General features: G+C 52.4%; 1 protein-coding gene across 21 annotated transcripts in view; it reads right to left on the bottom strand.

The window, feature by feature from the left end:
* The window catches only part of MVB12B (multivesicular body subunit 12B), a 108,934-nt gene extending 90,385 nt beyond the window's left edge, over nucleotides 1–18,549 (bottom strand). For 17 of the 21 annotated variants that reach the window (XR_012648353.1, XR_012648354.1, XR_012648361.1 and 14 more), the window contains exons 1-2: nucleotides 17,994–18,304; nucleotides 6,362–6,484 (exon numbers count right to left, since the gene is read on the bottom strand). Coding sequence is in view for 7 of the 21 variants with exons in the window: in XM_075015546.1 (XP_074871647.1) it covers nucleotides 6,362–6,484; nucleotides 17,994–18,059 (189 nt within the window). In the remaining 14 variants the exon portion in view is untranslated. The other 4 variants (XM_075015549.1, XM_075015551.1, XM_075015552.1 and 1 more) reach the window with 4 other exon arrangements.
* Nucleotides 18,550–21,902: the final 3,353 nt, after the last annotated feature.

Below are 21,902 nucleotides of genomic sequence, written 5' to 3'. Positions count from 1 at the left end.
TAGACTGATCATTGGTCTGACCCCATATAGCCATTATGTCCCTCTGAACTTCAGCTGAATGCAGCCAGTCATGCTCCCCAAGCAGAACACTGATCCACATAAACAGCTACTCAAATGTACAACACGGCAGCTTAGCACAATGACAGAGCCTGGGTATCAATGCAGGCAAGCCACATAGCCAGCTGCATGTGTCTAGGGGCTTTCTGACAACTGGAAAAGCTGCTGTTTCCTGGAATGCAGAATCTCTGGGATGCTGTGCTTGAGGCAACGTTTGACTGACACTTCGCCATTCAGTCTGTATTTTAGAGCCACCCCTTCTAAACACTGAGTGTCACATTGGTTTTCTTTAGTCTTACAAAATCCACATGATCCAACACACAACCCTGCCATCTGCAGGTCAGATTTGGCTGTGATGCTGCTGGTCAGAGCGAAGCCACACGAGTGCTTAGGGAGAGAAGTGTTCCGCAGGGTCAGGACAGCAGCCAGAGGAGGGGCAGGATAACGCTGGAAGCTGCATTTCATGACCCCGTGATGAAAGTTAAGCACACAACTGATAGCACTGCTTACTGGCTCAGTGCGAGCTGTCCTGAGTTCAGGGCAACTCTGCCCTGCCTCTCCTCGATGTAAAGGAATAAGACCTCTGACATATTATTATTTATTCAGGCAACAGGGACGCAGTCACCTCCTGAAGTATCCCACAGAACCCAGGTACCTCCCAAGGCTCACCTAGCTGAGACTTTGAGGCTGCCAGGTGTGACCTCTTGCGTTCTGGAGCTGCTCCCTGCAGAACGAACGTCACCAGGGACAGCACTGCTGCAGCAGCCTTAGAGGACATGGGAGGTATGCCGGCTGAGCTGCCCAACAGCTTGGCAGTGTCAGCTCACGCTGGGAAAGAAGAGAACTCCTTGCATCACGGTTCCCGACCTGACGCTGCATGCCTTTCTCCAGACAGCTGAGGCATCCTGCGTCTTCCTATAGGGCCAGACTGGCAGCTGCAGAACTCACACAAGCCCTTTCCTGGAGGCACCAGTGCACACTCATTGTTATTTACTCTACGCAAGCAGCAGCACCCCCGGGACACAGCAGCACTAGGGCCTGATCTACACCACAAAGTTAAACCCACATTCCTGGCCAACACAGACACCAGTGCAAACACAGCTAGGCCCAGGAAAGAGGCTTCCACCGACACAGCCCCTTGAACAGCTGCTGGAGCATGTCATGCCACCAGCCACGGTGTATCTGCGAATGAGGCAGCTGCCAACCCACCCTCCACCTGGGGCAGAGAGCGGAGAGAAGGAGACCAGAAAAGAAGTGGAGCAGGGAGGCAAAGGCCATTGGGATGGCCTTTTTCCGCAGCAGCTGTCACCTCAGGAGAGGCAGAAGGATTGCAAGGGAGCCAGAGAGAAGGTGGGACTTCCTGCCTGTGCCCTTGAGAAGCAACGAGCGTGACAGAACAAAATGGAAAAGAAAGGATGGGGAAGGAACACAAAGACAAACAACATGTAATACTTCCTCCCATTTCCCTATAAGAAAACGCCCCCCACTCTCGCAGGATCAAACCCCAAAACCTCCTCTGAAATCATGGACAGTCCCAGCAATAATTTGCTTCCTCCAGCAACTGCCTCTGAGGTTAAATGCTGCAGCATTTTCAATCTCTTTCGCTATTCTGACTCCAGTAGAATTAAAGCCAAGCCCCTTTCCTGAGCTGCTGGGCTCCACAATTGCAGGAGGGCTCAAGACAAGCAGGGGCTGGAGCTCCCATCCACAGCCCCCAGGGAAAAGGGAACCCTGGGGGAATGGCGCTCTTTGAAAATTCACGAGCCTGAACTTGAGAGCGTGCACAAGGGAAATCCGAACGAGAGAGTCAGAATCAACAGCAGCACCATCCTCTGTCCAGCTGGGCAGGGGGAGTCCCTGGCAAGGATGGCCAGAGCAAAGGACACACACAGGAATCATTTTCTGCTTGCTCCATGGCACCCATTTAGCACAAGTCTAGACAACCCCTCTATTTTTAGTAGTTCTCATTTTGGAGGAGGAAGAGGGATTTGCTGTGGTTAATTTTAATTGACTTTTTAGGCATAACATTTAGCTTGCTTTAGGGCCTTTGTTCCCAGGCCTTCAAAAAACCACTTGTGAGGTGCACAGGTAATGCTAAAGTTGGTAATCACCTGGGTCACTGGAGGGAGCAGACACCAAGGGCCTTGGTGCAGGCCCATTTTAACAGCTCTGAAGAACCCTTCCAGAGTAGATCCAGGAGGGGAACTGGTTTGTCTTCTCCTCTCCGATGTGGGAAAGAGTGTAGAGAGTTAATGCTGCCGCACCTCTGTACCGTGAAGGAACATGTGTAACATGCCCACGTCTTATGCACGACATAAGGCAACCCAAAGGGGTCGGATCACTGAATTCCAAGGAAAAGGATGTGCCGGTGTTGACGGTTGCAAGGAGTGTCCTGCAGTCGCTGGCTGTGCAGCGCTGTGCCTGAGCTACCCGCAAGAGCAGATTCGGGAAAGGCCTGTCTCAGGAACAAACTGGGGAGCGGAAGGTTCGGAAGTTGCCTTGTCTGGCCATGCTGCTCTGAGCCAAGTGACAGAGGACTTGGAGGGCTGACACCTGCCTCAAACACGTACCCCAGCGGAGCAGGGCAGCGCTCAGACACACACTATCCCTCCCAGCACCTTCCCTGGACAGCCCGTTTGTTTCATTTTCCTGCCAAAATTGAGTAAAAGTTGCAACCAGTCCCTGGCCCCATGCTCAGCCCCCTCCCTGTGTGCCCCACCCATGCAGAGCCACCAGGGAGCGTCCCACAGGACTGGTGCAAAGGGTAGAGGGCACTAACGGAAGAAGGCCCCAGCGCTGTGTTTTCTGCTGAGCCTGCCCCCGCCCTGCTGTGAGCAGCACTCCCTGCAATGGGGCCCCAGAGCCTGGGCTGCAACTCTAATCCGGGCCTTGCACGGCCCAAGCCTCGCACGATGAGTTGGCCCCAGGGGCTGTAACTGCAGTGCAGGTATCTCTGCAGAACATGCCAGTGCCCCGCGCTGACATGGGAAATACAGGGCCTCTGAGTGCCCAGCACGAGGCCTGCAGCAGGAGAGAGCCACCTGATGTAGGCCATGGATGGAGGCTTTGCAGCAGAGAACACTGACAGGACGTCAGTGCCTGAACCCAGCTGCAGGCCAAGACAGCCTCATCCGCTCCTGCCATGGGGGCACCTGAGCTCCCTGATCAGCTCTCAGCTCCCTCGCACAGGCCAGGCCTGGTCACCCCTCGCCACCCGCCCCCTCTCCTGCTTTCTGCCTGGGCTCTCACACGGGGGGACCGACAGACTCGCTGGGCCCCTGGCAGGGATGTCATCTCTATGCTCCAGGAAGGGCCTCCCCGCCAGCACTTCAGCGCAGGCCAGGGCTCCACCAGCAACTCAAGGGCCAGGGGACCCAGCCACCATGGCTGCTGCAGTTACAGTGGGATAGGCAGGAGCTCCAAGCCCTTTTGACTCACCAGGCCCTGAGGCCATTGCCTGCTTTAGCCCCCATTGGCAGGGCTCCTTAGTGCAGCTCTCTGCACTCACAAACCCACCCAAAGTGGAGCAGGGGCAGGCCCCTTCCTAGCAAGCCCCCTTCCAGTGTGTGCATTGGCAGTGTGGCCATACCATCGCCTGGAGGGTCTGTTCCTGGCCTGACTCGAATCCCATGAAAGTCAAGGGAAAAGTTGACACGCCATTGTCGCGACTGGCACATGGACGAGCCCTGAGTTAACGCTATTTGCAGAGCTTCCTATCAAGGCGCTCTGCAGAGTAGGAGGCTGCTGACTGAGATGCTGAACTGAAAGGCCCAGCTCCCCCATAAGTGCTACCACCACAGATGCTGTCCCAGCAATTAATCTCTAATGCTGCAGCACCAGATTAGCCTTTAAGAGTCTCTTTCCAGCCCGAAGAATGTGAGCATGCACTCACTTGTCAGGAGACCCGGTGGGGCTGGGGTAGGGTACCAGAAACAGGAAACGTCAGACACCTTCTGCAGGGCTTCCTCTCCAGGGACCTTGCAGAACTACACTGGGATCAGAGAGAGCCCGAGCCAGGGGGCTTTGCAGTGCATGGGGCTGTTTGCCTCAGCACAGGGCGGAGCCAGCTCACTGCAGGAAGGACATGGAGTTTGCACTTGGAGCCTACAGTTCTAACAAGTTACAGGAAAAGCATCTCTTTGATGTGACTATTGGCACCAAACACAGTGGTAACTGGCAGCCAACAACACTGCTGCCGCTAGATCGCCCTGGAAATGGACCATGAGGCCTGTACGTGGAAGCCAGTCCCAGCATGCCCTGCACAGCAACCATTGCCTGACATTGGTGGGCCTGAGCCAGCCAGGCTCTCAGCAGCTCCAACACCAGCAGACGACTGCCGCAGGAGCTGCAGTGCTCAGCACTGATGAAAATGCACCCAAGGTGTGCCTCAGAGATGTCACTCAGCACGGCGGGCAGGCCACCTGCAGCACCAGCATGCCCAGATGTCTGTGGGAGGTGAGCGCAGGCCTCTGGGGGTGTGATTTTGGCTTGCAGCACTAAGCCCCAGCCCTGTAAATGCCAAGCAGCTTTTAGCTCCTTTTCTTTACCGTCCAGGAAAGCCCAGCAGGGCTGCAAGCCACTGACCCACTCTTTGGGTGAATGCCCTACCCGGGCATAATTCACAGGGAATGCAACACCAGGCTAATCACACAGCAGCATGCACTGCTCATGCAGGTAACAATCCTCCGGCTCAAAGAGCTCCAAAGGTCCACAGCTGCCCCACTGCAGCTCTGCCACCTCCCCACAGCCACCCACGCAATCATTAATTCTGATAGATACTTTGGGAGCTCTGGAAAGTGGAGTGGTTAAGTCACATCCCCTCCCCTCTGGACGGTAACACCCAGGCCTAATGCTGGGCAGGCTGTGAGGGTATTTGCCTCTTGTTCAGAAAGATGGTGCTGTGACAGAGGCACAGCATGACACATTATGCACCAAGCAGCAGAAGCTGTGATGCCTTCTGCCCCCTGATCTCCCATGTGCTCAGCCAGACACGGAGGAAGATGCCACTCAAAGCCATGAGGAGGGCCTGCAAGCAGAGACCAACTATTCCCTGAGACCTGATGGACCCCTCTGCTGCAGAGGTCCTCTCTGTCTCCTTGCATGTTACCACGTAGTTGGCTCATCAATGACATCTGCCCTTTCCAGTCAGTTAACACTTCTGCTAGGGGCAGCAAGTGTGCTGTGATGGTCACTGCTGCCCAGTTATTGGACTTGGGTGTAAATTACACAGGAACCTCACAACCAGTTTTCCCATTCATGGGCAGAATACATTTTGTTATGTGCACCAAGACATGTGCAAATGTGCACCACCAGTAGAAACACATGTAATCAGCTGTGGGAACCGTGGCCCTCTGCTCATCAGCTGGGTAGCACCTGAATCTCTGCTGGGTGGCCATCCAAGTGTCCAGCTTGCAGGGAACACGGCTCCCAAGGTGCTTTACACGAGGAGTCACTTGGCCTTGGAAAAACTGACCTTCTCTTTCACATTTTACTCATTCCAACCCCCTGCTTTGAAGGAGGGCGTGGGACCAAGCGTGCTGTAGAGTGGAAAGAGCAGTGCAAGGGGAGCAGATGGACGACTGGGCTGCTCTGCTAGGGTAGCTACGTTTGCACTTTACAGCTATGCAAATTTAATATGTTTGAGTTGTTCATTGGTTTGGGTCACTGGACTTGGGAAAAATTCCTGTTCTGGTTCCAAAGCAATTTGACCAATCAATGCAAGAGCTAAACAGATGCTAAGCACCCATATCTGTCTATCCCGGCAACAACTTCCACAGTCTCAGCACCACAGTGTCTGAGGGTCTCTGCCAGCTGCCCAGCTTCTTACCAAAGCCCAGGTTGCAGGACTATACTCTGCCGACTACGTTCTCCCAGCTGGGCACGTTGTGCTGGGCGAGGTGTGCTGTTCGACAGCGGACACAGGATTCCCTGGCACTGAAGACAGAAGATGTATGGGGCTCTAGAACCCTTCAAGAGAAGCATTACTAGGGTGATTGCATTTGCCTGCCATGCTGGGCAGCTGTTTCTGTAATTACCCAGAGGAGGGCTTTCCAGAAGTCTTGTGGTTCACGTGGCATGGGTGAAGAGGCGAGGAGATGCACTCCCATGACTGCACAGGGAAAGTACCGCAGATACTCTTCCAAAGCCAAGACCTGGAGGAGGATGGCTGGTACAAACCAGACCCCAGCACACGTTCTGCAAGGTGCACACACAAACAGCTGGCCCATTCTCTGGTGGAGACACGGCTCTCAGCAAATGAACGACACATGGATAATACTGCCGAGGCAGCATCAGCTCTACTTACTACATCATAACCTGTAGGTGCCCGGTTCCGAGATGCGACCACCCCGACTCCTGTAATGGGGTCCATCGGCACGTCAGGCAAGGCCTCCGACAGGTCTCGGACTTCCGGCATTATGGACTGTGCCTGAAACAGGGAAGCAGAGTTAGAGGCTATCTGGCAGCACACCCTTTAGACAGAAGCCCAAGCCTTTGAGCAGCCCTCCGCAGAGTGCCAGGTGTGTACTAGAGCACTGCACAGCCAGCCCAAGCCTCAGCCACACACACACCTTAAAGCGGGAAAGCTGGCAAGCATTTTTAAGGGGGCATTTACTTTTGATAAGAACTTATATTTGTGTCATCTCTGAACAGTCAGGAGTTCAGGCCAACAGCCTCTTCTGAGATTGACCGGACTGTTTCCTGAATGTTTATCCTGAGCTGACCGAGTGCCCCTAAGAGAACCGGAGCTCATCACCCAATGAAAGGCAAAATGACCAGACATACTGAGCAGAAAGGCCCAGGTAGTTCTGCGGCTCCTGAGGGGAGCTTGGTAACAGACTAACTGAGAATGCCACTGGTAGTCTGCCTCCTTCCAGGCCTTAGCTGCAGCAGGCTCAAGAGCTGCCTCCATGGCACCCGACGCTGTACAGCATCTGCGACCCGGCGAATGTCCTTGTCCCGCATGGCTGAGGCAGCAGGAAGGCACAATGGGGCAGGGCCTGCAGCATAGCTGGGTTCAGAGCGACCTGAGGCAGGGCAAGGGACACAGCCTGAGCGAACCGTTAGGGAGATGCGTGCGCTGGCCAGGTCACGTGAGGAGGAGGCGGGAGGGCTGGGGCAGGATTCTGGGCAAGTCTGGGGGAGCAGTGCCTTTGCGTGTGGCACCCTGACAAGAAGCCAGGTGAGGCAAGTCCCCTCTTGCTTCCAGAGAGGAACACGCCAGGAAACCAACTCGACACCAAGAGATGAAACGGCAGCTGCGTGTGTGAAAGAGCGCTGGTGCCAGGAAGCCAGACAAGCTGGGCTCCTTCAGCGGCTTTTTCACAGCAATTAAGCATCAGCTCGTCAGGGTTGGGCACTTATTGCTCAGAACAGGCAGAGGTGAGTGCGGGTGCCCGCAGGAGAGGTGTGCGTACTTCGTAATGCCCAGCCTGAGCAAACAGCAGAGCGCAGGCAATACAAGGTGGCTCTGGTGTCCCACACAGCAGTGCAACATGTACAGTCAGCACAGTGGTATCCTCCCCCACAGCCTCCGGCCAGGACCCAAAAGTCAGCATCGGCCTAGGACAGCAATGAAGCCATTGCCCCCAGATGGGCGTCAGAAAAAGTTCTGCTTCATCACCTGGAGGAGCTTCTTGGGAATGCCAAGAAACGGGAACGCAGCTCACGTCGTTATCCACACAACACAAGCGTCTAGCAATCCGGAGACAGGAATTTGCATTTTGAACCCTGGTGTCTCCCCCTTCTATCTTGCGTACTGATGCCTCGGCTTCAGTCAGCTCAGGAGAATGAAGGCAGCCCTGAGAACAGAGAGACGGCAGCCCACCTACACCACAGCCTGCACCTTCCAGCAAACAGGGCACTCAAGTTTAGTTACATAGAGCAACCAACCCAACCAATGGAACTGCTTGCCGTTCAAAACACGGCAACCTACCAGTGTCCCCAAATGCTTTGCAATTAACAATTCATAACTGAGGGCATCAATGGCGCAGTGCTGACACAGCATAATGAGAATTCAAAATGCAGACGATGTAATCTGCACATAGATGTATTTTCTGAGAAATGCATTCATGGGTTGCTTGCTAGAGCGTAATGACCAACTGAGACCCATCAATTTCTTCTGACACACAACAAACATTGATGGTCGTTTCTCTTCGGTGAAGCTACATTGTCCTGAAAAGCAATAGTGACATTCCCTAGTTCACAACAGGAGAGGATACAGTGAGCAGATTTCGGATTGGGAACGACCATCTCAGCAAAGAAGAAGGACATCTATTCCTCTCAAGTCTTTCCTATCACCCGTGACGGCTGCATCCAAAGGCAGATAGCAATGTGGCCACTCTGCCCAGCAGTAGGGCGCGTGCCAGCCTTGCTCTCAGGAGGAGTGCTAGGACTTGACATGCTATAATGCCGGGGTGAGAGAGTCTTTGCTTCCTTCCAATTGTGGAAAACACCATCACAATCTCCTTAAGCAGCCTGGACCTCACTACAGGCTCTCCTCTCCTGCAAGCCTCACAAGAATGGAGCATATGGACAATATCTTTCCTTAAAAACAACAAGCCAAACAAGCACGGTCACAAGTTTCAGAAGTGGCTGGGGATTTGGGGCAGGGGGGTGCCTCATTTGCAGAGAGTTCCGAGCAACTGCCCTTAGAAAATGTGCAGGCCCTTGCCCCTTTGTGGTGACTCCTGTTGGGTGTCCAAAAATCATTACTGGCTTTTGAAAACTTGGCTCAAGCCATTTCGTCCTCTAGGCAGCTAACGTGATTTGTTTCAAGCAGCTTCTCCTCCACTGAACCTCACAACCCCTCCAGGAGCCACTTTGCTGCAAACTGCCCCAGGCCCACCCACCTCCTGAGGGCAGCAGGCATGTAAGACTGCACTGCAGGGCGGGGGAAGCCTGCACATGCTGCACAGGGAGAGTCCGGGAGACAGATGGACTTTCCCAAAAGGGGCAGTTTTGCATAAAAATTTTACTTCTTTTGAAACCTTCCCACTTTTAAATGAAAAGCCAAAACCTGACCAATGTGGTGGTGAGGACCTGGGTGTGCCCTCTGTGAACCTTTCCAAAAGCGTCTGCCACTCTCCAGCCAGCTGCGCCCCATCCTCTCACACAACACCTGGCTTGAGACCTTACATGCTCTGAAGTTCTGCAGTGCAGACCCCACCCCCCACACTTTGGAGCAACACTGGCTCATTCCATGCAGCCCTGCCTCAGTGCCCCTCTTAGAGCAGGGCACGGAAGGGTCCCCACTCGCTTGCTTTGGCTGCCTAGCCAAGTCCATCAGCACTGTGGAATGGTTCTCACAGAAACACAGCTCAAACCACCTGCAGCTATTTAACCTCAAAATTAGAGGGAGACACTGGCCCCAGATGGCGCAAAGACTGTTTATCCCGGAACTGTAGCGCTGGTTTCCCACGGAACGAAGGGGTTAGTGAGATGCAGCTGTGCAGATGGAAGACTGCTGGAGTCCAGGAGTTTGTGAAAACCATTAACAGAAGATTGTTTGACACTGAAAATATTCTTCTCATGAGCTCTGATCCTCTGAGAGGACACTAACACTTCCCATGCCATTCCAGTCCCTGGGGTGTCTCATCATCTTGGTTTCTGCTGGAGCTGATAACAGCTTACACCAGTAGAAGCAGGGCAAAGGAGAGCCCAGAGAGCTTCGAACAAAAGCGAACTGCTACTTTCCCACACCTAGCTAGCCATGTGCTGGATGGCCAGCCTCTCAGTCAAACGAAAGCCCAACCCACCCAAGCGGGAACTAGCCACCAACTCGCACAGGGCTGCGCTACTGGGAACCTGGCCTGCGGCACCACACCTTGTTTGGAGGGGATGGTTCTAAGCAGCTGTCTTTGCTGGCCAGCCACGGGAGCTGGGTCCCCAGTAGAGAAAGGAACTGTCTGGGCAGCTGAGGAGCACAGGACTTGGCACTTGCTCACTCTTGGAGCAGCACAGACTGGGTGCTCCATAGAGACAAGATGTTCAGCATGAATGGGGAGTCAGCCCCCTGGACATTCCCATGCACAGCCTTCAGGAGACCCACCCAACGCCCTATGCCTAGGAACAAATGGGAGCGGTGAGGTCACTGTCCATCTGCTGCTGCTTGTCTTGGCCCATCAGAGAACCCAAGTGTCTCCCAAGAGAAAAATAAAAGGAGCAGCAAAGGTCTCTGTCCCTCTTCTGCCACTAGAGCTCTGGGGAATGGTGCCTGGCTCAGAGCCCTCCGCAGGGGAGATAATGCTGGGGAACCAGCCAGATGCAAGAGGAACTCTGCTTGGTGGGAAAATGCCAGGGGATTCTAAACCCCTGTATTTCTCTGGCCTTGTCTCCACTGGGATCCTGGCAGCGCTGTGGCCGCACTGAATGGAGGCTTGTTGAGCAGATGTGACTTAGGCTTTCCTTCAAGACCTGTCTCCCTGGAAGGTAACAGCCCGTAAGTGCCAGCCCAGCGGCCGCAGCCCAACCCTCAGAACAAGTCACATACCTGTGCGGAGTGACTGGAGGGAGCCAGCAACACAAGTCCCTGGGGCTGCAGCTCAGTAGAGCTGCACTTCTCACTTCCTGGAGGCTGACACCAGCCTGCCTTCCATGGGGGTTGTGCCTTTGTCAACCAGGCGCCACGCAGCAAAAGCACAAAGCGGTTTTGTGGGTGTCTGACTCAGCGCGAGGGGCAGGAACCAGACTCAATCCCGACTCTGTCACGATGCAGACAAAGCCGTTTTGTCCTGGCAGCAGCGGAGATGAAGAGCTGAAGAAATGGGCCTTTCTCCTTGGAGATGGGAGGCTGCGGGGCTGACTCACACATGTGACTCTCCCGGGGGGAGGGAGAAGTGCGCTTGCGGTAGGAAGGCCAGGGTGTGACGCTTCTTGCTCCTGAGCCTGGCTGAGCAGCACAGAGTGGCCAGCTAGACACTCCATCCCAGCCCAGTGCCCCCAGTGGCACGGCCCATCACAGCAATCGGGCTCCCACAGTAATCCGGGGAAGCACACCCAAACTGGGCTGGGCCTGTGCATAACATTACGGGCCCAATCCTGCTCCCCTACATAGACTCAGGCCCTGGCTCCTTGACAGACATTCAGTCGCAAGCAGGGCTCCACTCTGCGAGGGGCTGTACAGCCACAGGGACAGGTCAGCATCACATGTGGCTGAGGAGGTTTCCCTACCTTTGTGCTGTCTTTCACAGTGCCTCCCAGGCAGCCCTGGGGCTGCCAGTCTGTGAGAAACACTTCCAGCTGCCATCCAGCCCACCCTGCAGAAGACCTCGCTGCTCTGGGAAGCGCTCCAGCTCTGCCGCCCTTGCTCAGGAAGGATTGGGCAGCATTCCCTGTTTCACCCACAGATGGGTAGGGCGCTGGGGCGGGTTCAGCTACCACACGCTGCACCACATACTTAGGTACACGCTACACCTGGCGCAGCTCCTAAGCTCTGCTGCCAAATACCACAGCACACAGTGCAGGAGCCATGGCCTCGCTCAGCAGCCCCACACATGTGCCATGGTCAGAGCTCACTGCAGCCCTACACATTGCTAGGGCGCCATGCTGCAGTGGAACAGTGGGGTTATTCAGCCAGCTCTGCTAGGCTGTGGATGCCTCTTCAGAGCAACACCTCATCTTGCGGATAGTTCTAGGATGCACCTGGAATGGGCACGGAGGGGGAGATCATCCCCTGGGAATGCAGGCAATATTTTGGTGAACTTTACGCAGGTCGCAGAGTAGACCTTGGCTAGGTGAACACGGGATCGGTTGTACTTCACTCCTCCCCACGGGGCATTAATGAAGTTTGCTTGCTTGACTGTTGCGTGCCTGAACCCACTGTGATTTTTCTTGAAAAGCATACGTGAAATTAAGATGGAGGACACACAAACAGTTCTATTAGACGGCTTATTATTATAGCCAGTGTCTCTATAAACAGCGCATGGCTGACCTGCAGTCCTGGTGAGATGTACGGCAGCTCAGAACTCCAGCCAGCTAATCAAGAGGCTGCATTTTATAATTTTACTTGATACTGGTCAGCCTTTGTAGAATTCGGTATGGGGAGGTCTTCCGCCACAGCTCCAACCTGAGCAGGGGTGCTTTGGGAACAGCTCAGATCAGTTAAGATATCATTTTCCATCCGTGCAAAGTGTTCTCTCACTAGGTCGGTCCAAATGCCCTGTGCCTGTCCAGTCTGTGTGCGTGGAGGCCCTGAAAATGCCAAGCACTAGGAGGAGGGGAGACCCAAACTGCTGCTGCAGGGGCTGCTGGCTAGGGAAGGAGGAGAGAGGGGACCTGCCTGCCGACGACCTCACCTGCCATAACCCTCACTGGGAGTTATCTGCATTCTAGGCCCTGCCCACATTCACAGGAGCACTTGAGAAACTGAAGTCGACAAGCAGCAGGCAAAGGCGACAAGACGATGCACTGAGAGATACTGCTCCCAGGGCAGATTTTACAGTACTAAATAACCCCAAAATGATCATCCCTGACAGGCCTCCCAGCGAGCGGCGATCAGCTGGTCCATCTCCTAAGGCATTCCACATGGAGGGAGGCACCAGGATGGCTGGAGAGCAGAAGAAAAGATCTAGGAGAGGAGGGTTTCTCGATCTGCATGAGCAGCTTGCCCTAAGCTGGGCCCCCCATTGGTATAATCAAGACAACTCTTCATTTTCCTTGTGGGAATTGGGCACGGAGGATTCAGGCTCTCACCCTGCAGAGCAGAGGCAACAAGAGACAATGACAGAACACACCCAGGAGCTCCAAGCACAACCATCCTGATCCCTTGTTACAGGAAGGAGCATGGCTGCTCCTTGCTGGTGAGTTACCAGGAGCTTTCTTCCCATAGGAACTGACTCATTGGTCAGTCAGCCCAGACCTTCGCACTCTCCTGTGGAGAGCTCTCCAGTAACCCTGAGGGTAATACTGATGGGGAGAACACGACAGCAGTGCCCCCCGCCCTGAGGGCGCCTCACCATGGGCAAGGGGTGGGAGAGAAAGATCCCGATCCTTTATAAGAGAAACTCGCAATAAATTCTGAAACCCTGGTTGCTCCCTTGTCACTGCTACAGGACTCTGGCTAGCATTTCATCAGCATTTCAACCCCACCACCTAGCTGTGCTCTATATGGGCCGTGCAGCAGAGACCAACCCTGGGATTTCCATACCGCAAACCAGCAAAGGGTCAACATATCAGAGTCTTTACCTGCAGACGGTGTGTTCCAGATGTGCTGGAACTAGGGGTGCGGGACGTGCTGTGGCACCCTCTGGCTTGAAGTGGTTTCCATTATTTATAGGGTTTAAAGTATGGTTCAACAGCTCTCAGGACCCTCACTTTACAAACTGCCCCATCACCTCTACTATATTCACAGCTGGGCTGGACTTCTGGCAGCACTGAGCTCAGAGCCAACAGATCGCTGGCCTGTTAAAGGAAAATGGACTGAGCAGTCCACAGCCTTCTCCTGATCCTGCCCATTCCAAGGAGATCTTCAGCCTTGAGAATGGTCAACACAACAGGAAAGAGAGGGGCACCGGGGAGCAATAGCTAAAGGTTTATCAGGACAGAATATTTCAAAAGGATGAACAGCAAACAAGCATTCAGTGACAAAGGTCAGCCAGCCTGAAACAGGAGACCAGGTCAAATGCTTTTTTGACCCCCTTCTACAAACACACACAACGGTTAGGAGGGTTTAGCTCTGGACCCATCTTTACTTATTACCCTGTGGAGAGAATACCAATGATCACTACACAGTAGAGGAGCACACAATCTGGGACAGAGACACTGGCTGTACTCATGGGACCTGTTGATGTTAAGCGAGAGTCTTTATCTGTTTACAGAAATACTACTCTGAACCGGAAGAAACTGAGTGCTCTCAGGGAACATGTTCCAGTAGCTTAGATCCCTCTGAGAGTCTTCTGTGTTTCTGGGGAAAAAAATTACACGTTCCTGGAGGTGGTTGGTAAGGATGCTCATTACTGAAACACATTGCACAGATTTACTAACTCCCTTAGCTCACAGACCAATCGATGCACATATCTCCTCTTCTGATTGGTGTCTTTAGAACACATGCCTTCTCTCTCTCTCTCTCTCTCTCTCTCACACACACCTCCTCATCTACCTTATTCTTATCTGCATTTGCACTGGTTTACTTTTCGCGTCCATTTCAAGTATTTCAGCACTATGCCCAGACCGTGCACGCAGGAACCACTAGTGCACAGGACAAAACAGACTTACATCCACTGGTAGTGAAGTTCTCTTAGTTTAAGAAATGGAACATGACGGAAACTAGAAAACAAAGATTTACAAATTCAAAACCAAATAACTTCAAGAACAAACTGTGTGAGAGTGCAGCAGATCTGCTGATCAACATACTATGCTGCATGAACAACCAGCACAGCTCTAAGGCTGAATGGCAGGAGGACAATTTGCTTATCACTTCCTTCTTCAAGCACATGCACCATGCTTTTGACACTAACTTGTTACCACAAAGGCAGAACGACACTCAGCAGTGATGAAACTAAAAAATAAAAACCTCTCACCAACTTCCTGTACCAAAGAAGAAATAAAGCCACAAAGTCTATGGGAAGAGACATTAGTGCAGTCTTAATTCAAATACTATTGGAAGATTACAGGTTCATTCGAAAATAACTCTACCTATTGACAGCCCTCTTCAATTACAATTACACAGGACGTCTCTTTACAAATCGGATTGCAAAACACTACAAACTGATACACATACACAATCCCTTCACCAACCACCAAACCGCAGCCACATCTGGTGTGTGATCTAGCAGCTGCTTAAGAGCTAACAGCCAGTTTTAGAGCACGGGGAAATTTTAAGCAGACAGTGGGATTTTGGCCAGGATACTGGCTCCAACAGCATAGTCATGGGTAATCACAACTTCAGCTTCAAATGTCATCCATGAAGCAAGTTATCATTTTGCATTAGGTCCTATCTACACATGAACTAAGGAAAGGCCCACTTTCCATATGGCTGCCATTTGCACAGCACATTTACATAGCTATACTTAGCCCAGGAACAGACTGCAGCACACATGGGAACTTGGGCTGGTCTAATCAGAAACAGGAACCGAAATAACTAAATTAGTTATAATTTACACCTGCTGTTATGTCAGTGCACGGCCACTTGTGGACACCTATTTTGTATTTTCAGTGCCTTATTGTTTAAATAATTAAAAAAAGAATTAAGGAAATTGACAAGGACACTCAATACAAAGAAAGTGTCCATACAAGGGTAACTTGCCTAAGTAACCTAAAGTGTGAATTCCATGCAAGCTGTTTCCATTTAAGTCATTTTGTTTCCATGGTCTGTGCAGCCAAGCCCTAAATGTCACAAGAATGGGGCGAAAGCCTTAGACTGGATGTTGGAAACAGCTGTGCTTAATGAGATGAAAACTGACGCATTATGGTCTGTGCCATGATCCATGAACTACATCAGATTAAGCTTTACATGGTCTATTCTACCCAAAGGAAAGGATGGGTAAGGCCCAGTCTTGACTAGGATTTAAAGAGACGTCATTTGATGATATCTCGTTCAATATTAGATGTCCAGCCAAGACAAAGCCAAGCTGCACACTACCTCAGTGACTATCAACCTTTCCAGACTACAGTATCCCTTTCAGGGCTCCTATCTGTCTTCTGAACCCCGCATTTTTACCTCTCTTAGAACTACTTGCTTACAAAATCAGACATTAAAATACAGAAGTGTCACAGCACACTAATGCTGAAAAACTGCTCACTTTCTCATTTTTATCATATAATTATATATCAATTAGAATAGAAATGTTGCAGTTCAGGGTACAGTATATAGAGCACCATCAATAACTCATTCTATGAAATTTTAGTTGGTACTGACTTTGCTAGTGCTTTTATGCAGCCTGTTGTAAAACCAAACAATTATGTAAATGAGCTGACATATTCTCTGCAAGACCATTGTGTCCCAGGTATGTATACCTCTGGTTGAGAACCGCTCCTTCAGCACATGCTGACTTAGCTGAGTTGAAATCTAGGGCTTGTCTACACTCATCAGGGAATCAGTGGTGCAGGGATCGATTTAGTGAGCGCAGTGAAGATCCACTAAACTGACTGCCAATCACTCTCTCATTGATTCCAATATTTCACTGGAACCACAGGTGCAAGAAAAGTCAATGAGCAAGTTTCTCCCTTTGACCCCACCCCGCAGTACAGACTCCATAATAAGTCAACCCAAGGTATGTTGACATCTCTTATGATACTCACAGAGCTGGGGTTGTGTAAATTAGGTCAACTTTGCCGGATAGGATAAATCAGCCCCTAGTGGGGAATCTAAGCTTTACCTGGACTAATTTGGCACCTGCTGAAGTATAATTTGCCTTTTCCTGTTGAGAGTGTTAAGTACTGTCTACAGTTAGAGGCTACTACAGGTATTGTTAGACCAGTACAGTTAACAGGCAAAGCTGCCCCAACTGTCAATGTGGTTATACTGGTATAACTGTGCTTTCACTGGCTCAGGAAATTGCCATTAAGAACAGGCATCTCATTATAACTGCATCCATCCTAAGGCTTTTAGAAGCACACCTGTGTTAATAAAAAGAAATCATACCCTGACCAACCCAGGCCTAGTCTGCACTAGGAGGAAAAATTGATTTTAGATATGCAAATCCAGGTAAAAGAAATGTGTAGCTGGAGTTGAATTATCTAAAACTGATTTTTGATTCCATCTGCACAGTGGGAGGTCAACATGAGAAAATCTCCCACCAATTTCATGTACTCTTTGTGACTGGCAGGAGTGCCGGGGTCAACAGCAACAACATGACACCACATCTTTAAACTCTAGTCCAGACAGAGCCTAACACGTGATAAGTTGAGCGGACCTGGACAAACCTTCCCAAACACCAGAGCAGAAAGACCAAGTCTCAGTGATGTAAGCCAGAGTGGAATACGTATCAACAATGCCATTGTCTGGACAGTGCTCCAAGAGGAGGAAATGCACATTTCACTTTGGCTGGGGAGAGACCTCAGAGAATAGGGGAGAAAAATTCAGAAACCAAGGAACACAAATCGGTAAGCACCTGCCCCAGAACACTTTACACCTCTCAGCACAGCTTGCCCCAGCACGCTGCTCTGTACCACAAAGTCCACAACTGCCAATGGACAATCCAGCAGACCATGGCCCCTGGGCCAGACTACACGGTGCAGATAACTCATTCTCCTCCCACAAATGACCCTGCAGATCAAGTCACTTAATTTACTTCATACCTACACCTGCGGCGGGGTGCTGCAGTGGGAGGGTCTCCTCCACAACACAGTGCTAACACCCAGCAGCCACAACTCTTGTCGCCAAGGCCCCAAAACACCTCTGGCAAATGGAGCAACACAGCATGACCGGCGAAGCCAGTGACCTCGCTGTTTGGTCTCCTTGGCGCGGGTGTCCTGCAGAAGGGCAGAACGAAGTCACACGCTTATCCGTAGAGGTGCACGTCTGCAGGACCTAGGGGTGGGCCTCCCAGCTACAGCGACTGCACCTTCCTGGCGTGGGGCACCAGTGGCCCAGAGGGATGGCGGTGTCCTCCCAACCCTCACCGAGAGAAGCGTGGCCAGCACAGGGGCAAACGGGGAACCACGGTCGCTGCGCTGGGGCGCAGACAGGCGCAGTCAAGGCGCCCCGGTCGGGGACCCCTCCCCCAGCCCACGCCACGTGTGGCTGAGCCTGAGCCTGAGCCAGCCCAGCTGGGGGGCAGCGCGCCGCGCCGCGCCATTGTTCTGGGGCAGCGGGGCTGGGGGGCAGCGGGGCGGACAAAGGCAGGCGCTGCGGCCGGGCCCCGAGAGCCGCCTTGGCCCAGGCGGAGCCGGCCCGAGCCCGGGCTCCGGGCGCACCCCCGCGGCAGGGCCCCGGCCGGGCGAGGCGGCGGAGAAGCGGGAGCGGGGCCGGGGCCGGGGCCGGGCCGGGGACACTTAACTGTTGCCCGAGCGGCGGGCGGCGGCGGGTCCCGTCTGCCCCGTCTCAGGCACAAGCAGCTTCTCATCGCCCGGCCCGGCCCGGCCCGGCCCGGCCCAGCGGCGGCGGCGGCAGCGGCCTGCGCGGCCCAGCGGAGCGGGAGGAGCGGCTGCCGGCCCGAGCCCCGCGGCGGTGCCTTACCCGGCGCAGCGCCGCTCTCCGGCCCCGCGCCCGCCCGGCAGGAGCTGCGGCCGGCGGCGCGGCCCAGGCCGGGGGGCGGCGGGACCGGCGCGGCGGAGGCAGGCTCGGGAGCCGGCGCGCTGCAGAGCCCCCCCTGCCTCCCGGAGCCCGCACTGCGCCGGCCCCGCCGGCCTCGCCCCCTGCCCCTCGCAGGGGCACCCGCGGCGCCGGGCACAGCTCCGCGCCCAGGGCGCACGGCCGGGCCAGCCCCGATTGCCGCCCCCTCCGCGCCCGGGGCCAGGCTCGGCAGTCGCGCCGGTTACAGACCTCCGCGTGCCGGCGGGCCTGCTCGCTGCCCGGCGGGGTTGTCCTCCTCCTGCCCGGCTGGGAGGTGCCGGGTCAGCCCGGGGACGGACCGGCTGGTCTGGTGTCACTCAAAGCAGCATCAGAAGCAAAGAGCGGGCGGGGCGGGGCGGGGGTGTGCGCTTGTGACAGCGCGGGCGGCTGGGACCGGGGAAGTGTGTTTTTAACTGACATCCATGTGAAACCAGCAGCCTTCAGATAACCGCTCAATGCAAAGAGCGAGACACCTCCGCTGCAGCAGGCCGTGGTCCGGGCGAGCAGGAGCAGGACAGCAGCCTGAAGAAAGCGGCCTCTTGCAAGGCCAACACGCTGCAAAGACTTAAGGCCAGGCGTGACTGTACAGAGATGTGCAGTCCGGCCGATCTACCCCTTAATGGAAACCTGCGCACAAGAGACTTCTGTCCCACCAACCTGCTGGGTAGTGTGGTCAAAGACAGCTGGGGCCAGCCAGGCAGACCTGGCCTCCGTGAATTTTAGCAGGAAGATGCCCTCTCCTGGAAGCCACACTCCAGTTCTCTTTTCCCCTATAGTCCCAAGAAGCCACGGTTGACTGAGCAGGTATATTACATGATGCCTCTTTGCTTATGTTACAGGGCCATATTCTATGGGTGATAGTCTAGCCTACTGCACAAATAATCCCAGCGTCCCCTCTTGTTAATTTTGATTGTCTGCTCCAACTCGCCCTGGCAGGGGGTCCTTTATATTCTGATCTTTTCTCACCGGGATAGCTAGTTCAATTCCTTTTCTTTACAGTGCTGAATTCTCACTTTCTGACTAACCTGCCTAGTGAGTATCTAAATAGTTCTCTCCTTTTCTTTAGTAGGACACTCTGTCTTCACTTGTGCGTCTGACTGGCTGAGCTGTATGCCTATCTGTAACAGAAACCAATCAACTAAGCAACCCATTCCAGTGCTTCAGACAACAGCTCCTTAAATATAGTTTAGGGTTGTTGAGGTTAACAGCTGATCTTCTCCAAATGTGCAGCAGTCTGGTGCTGTGAGCTGAGCATCAGAAAAGTTCTTGAGTTCTGTTCCCATTTCTATCACAGCTGCATGATCATGTCTAATTCAGTTCTCAGGCTTTAACATGAGCATGGTCATATCACCTGGCAGCGGTCATGTGAGTAATTCACTAGTGTGTGTAAAGTATTGGAGATCCTTTGACGAATGATGCTATAGAAATTATAATTATTATTGTTATGTTCCTGTGAAGCCAGGACTTAAAAACCTCAAAGGATGGAGATTCCACCACCTCTCTAGGTGACCTATTCCAGGGCTTCACCACCCTCGTAGTGAAATAGTTTTATCCTAACATCCAAGCTAGACCTTCCTCACTGCAGCTTCAGATCATTGCTCCATTGTCCACCACCACTGATTGAGAACAGCCTCTCTCCATCCTCTTTGGAAACACCCTTTAGATAGGCAAAGGTTGCTATCAACCCACCATCACTCTTCTCTTCTGTAGACTAAATAAGCCCAGTTTCCTCAGCCTGTCCTCATAAATCATGTGCCCCAGGGCCTCCTTATCATTTTCTTGCCCTCCACTGGACTCTCTCCAATTTGTTCTCATCATTTCTGTAGTAGGGGGTCTAAAACTGAACACACAACTCCAGATATAGCCTCACCAGTGCCAGATACGGCGGAATAAACACTTCTGTTGATCTGTGGCAGTGCTCCTACTAATGCAGCCCAAAATGCCATTAGCCTTCTTGACAACAAGAGCACACTGTTGACTCCTCCAGCTTTTCATTTGCTGCAATGGCCAGGCCCTTTTTTGCAAAACCAATGCTCAGCCAGTCAGTCCCCACCCTGTAGCAGTACATGGTTTACTTCTGTCCTAAGTGCAGGACTCTGCACCTGTCATTGCTCAACCTCATCAGATTTCTTTTGGCCTAATCCTCCAATTTATCTAGGTCACTCTGGATCCTATCCCTCCCCTCCAGTGTATCTATCACTCCCCTCAGCTTAGCGTCATCTGTGAACTTGTTGATGGCACAATCCATCCCATCAGCCAGATCATTAATAAAGATGTTGAACAAAACCAGCCTCAGGACTGACTTCTGGGGCACTTGATACAGGCTGTTAACCAGATATTGAGCCATTAATCAGTTCCATTGAGCAAAACGATGTAGCCAGCTATCTATTTACCTTATAGTCCATTCATCCAAGCTATACTTCTTTAACTTGCTGGCAAGAATACTGTGGAAGACCATATGAAAAGCTTTGCTAAAGTCAAGGTATATCACATCCACTGCCTTTCCCATATCCACAAAGCCAGTTATCTCATCATAGAATGCCATTAGGTTGGTCAGGCATGACTTACCCTTGGTGAATCCATGTGGATTATTCTTAATCACCTTTCTCTACTCCAATCATATTGAGGAAAATAAAAAAGACCTTAAACTCTGGCAAGTGAAGTGAAAATACATAATTAAGAAAGCCAAAAATAGAATTTGAAGGAGAGTTAGCCAAAAACTCAAAAAGTAATAGCAAAATGTACATCACAAGCAGGAACCTGGCTAAACAACCAGTGGGACCACTAATCAATCAAGATGCTAAAGGAGTACTCAAAGGCTATGTCTACACTACTAAATAAAGTTGAATTTATTGAAGTCAACTTTTTACTGCTGGAATTTATAAAATTGAAGATGAGTGTCCACATATGTCCAGAAAGTTGACATGGTGTGTCTCCATAGAGCCATAGGGCTGGAAGGGACCTCAGGAGGTCATCTAGTCCAGCCCCCTGCTTCAAGCAGGATCAACCCCAACTAAGTCATCCCAGCCAGGACCTTGTCAAGCCAGGACTTAAAAACCTCTAGGGATGAAGAATCCACCACCTTTCTAGGCAACACATTCCAGTGCTCCCCCAGCCTCCTAGTGAAGTAGTTTTTCTTAATATCCAACCTACTCCATTGTCTTACCTATATTCGACTGCACCAGCAATGTTTTGTGTGTACCTATCCCACAGTGCCTGTTGTCCCACTGCATTCTAGGTTTTTGTTCCAGTAGCTTATAGGAAAAAAATATGCCGCAAGTGCTTATGGGTGTCCGATATCTTCCCAAAGTGTGATGCCCCCACCCCCTGCCATTGGGAAGCAAACGGCTAGCTCAAGGAATTCATGCCATTCTTTGTACCATTTTCCCAAAGCCTGTCCCTAGCTCACACTGCTGCACAATGCGACCATGGATCCGGAACAGCTTAGAGTTGTTGCAGTGTGTCATGGCCACTTCCCAAAGTGTCATGCAGTATTTAATTAGACAAAGCCAGTGGGAGGATGGGGTGGATGCAGATGATTCAGATGAGATGCTGAAGAATTGGAGAACAGGAATGCAGAACTGCTGGCTGCCCTGGTTGCATTGCTTGAAGTGGAGCGCCAGTTCTGGAGCTG

This window comes from Carettochelys insculpta, chromosome 21, assembly GCF_033958435.1.
Source record: "Carettochelys insculpta isolate YL-2023 chromosome 21, ASM3395843v1, whole genome shotgun sequence".
NCBI lineage: Eukaryota > Metazoa > Chordata > Testudines > Carettochelyidae > Carettochelys > Carettochelys insculpta.
Note: the sequence above shows the minus strand (reverse complement) of the source record. Positions and strands in the feature narration are given on the sequence as shown.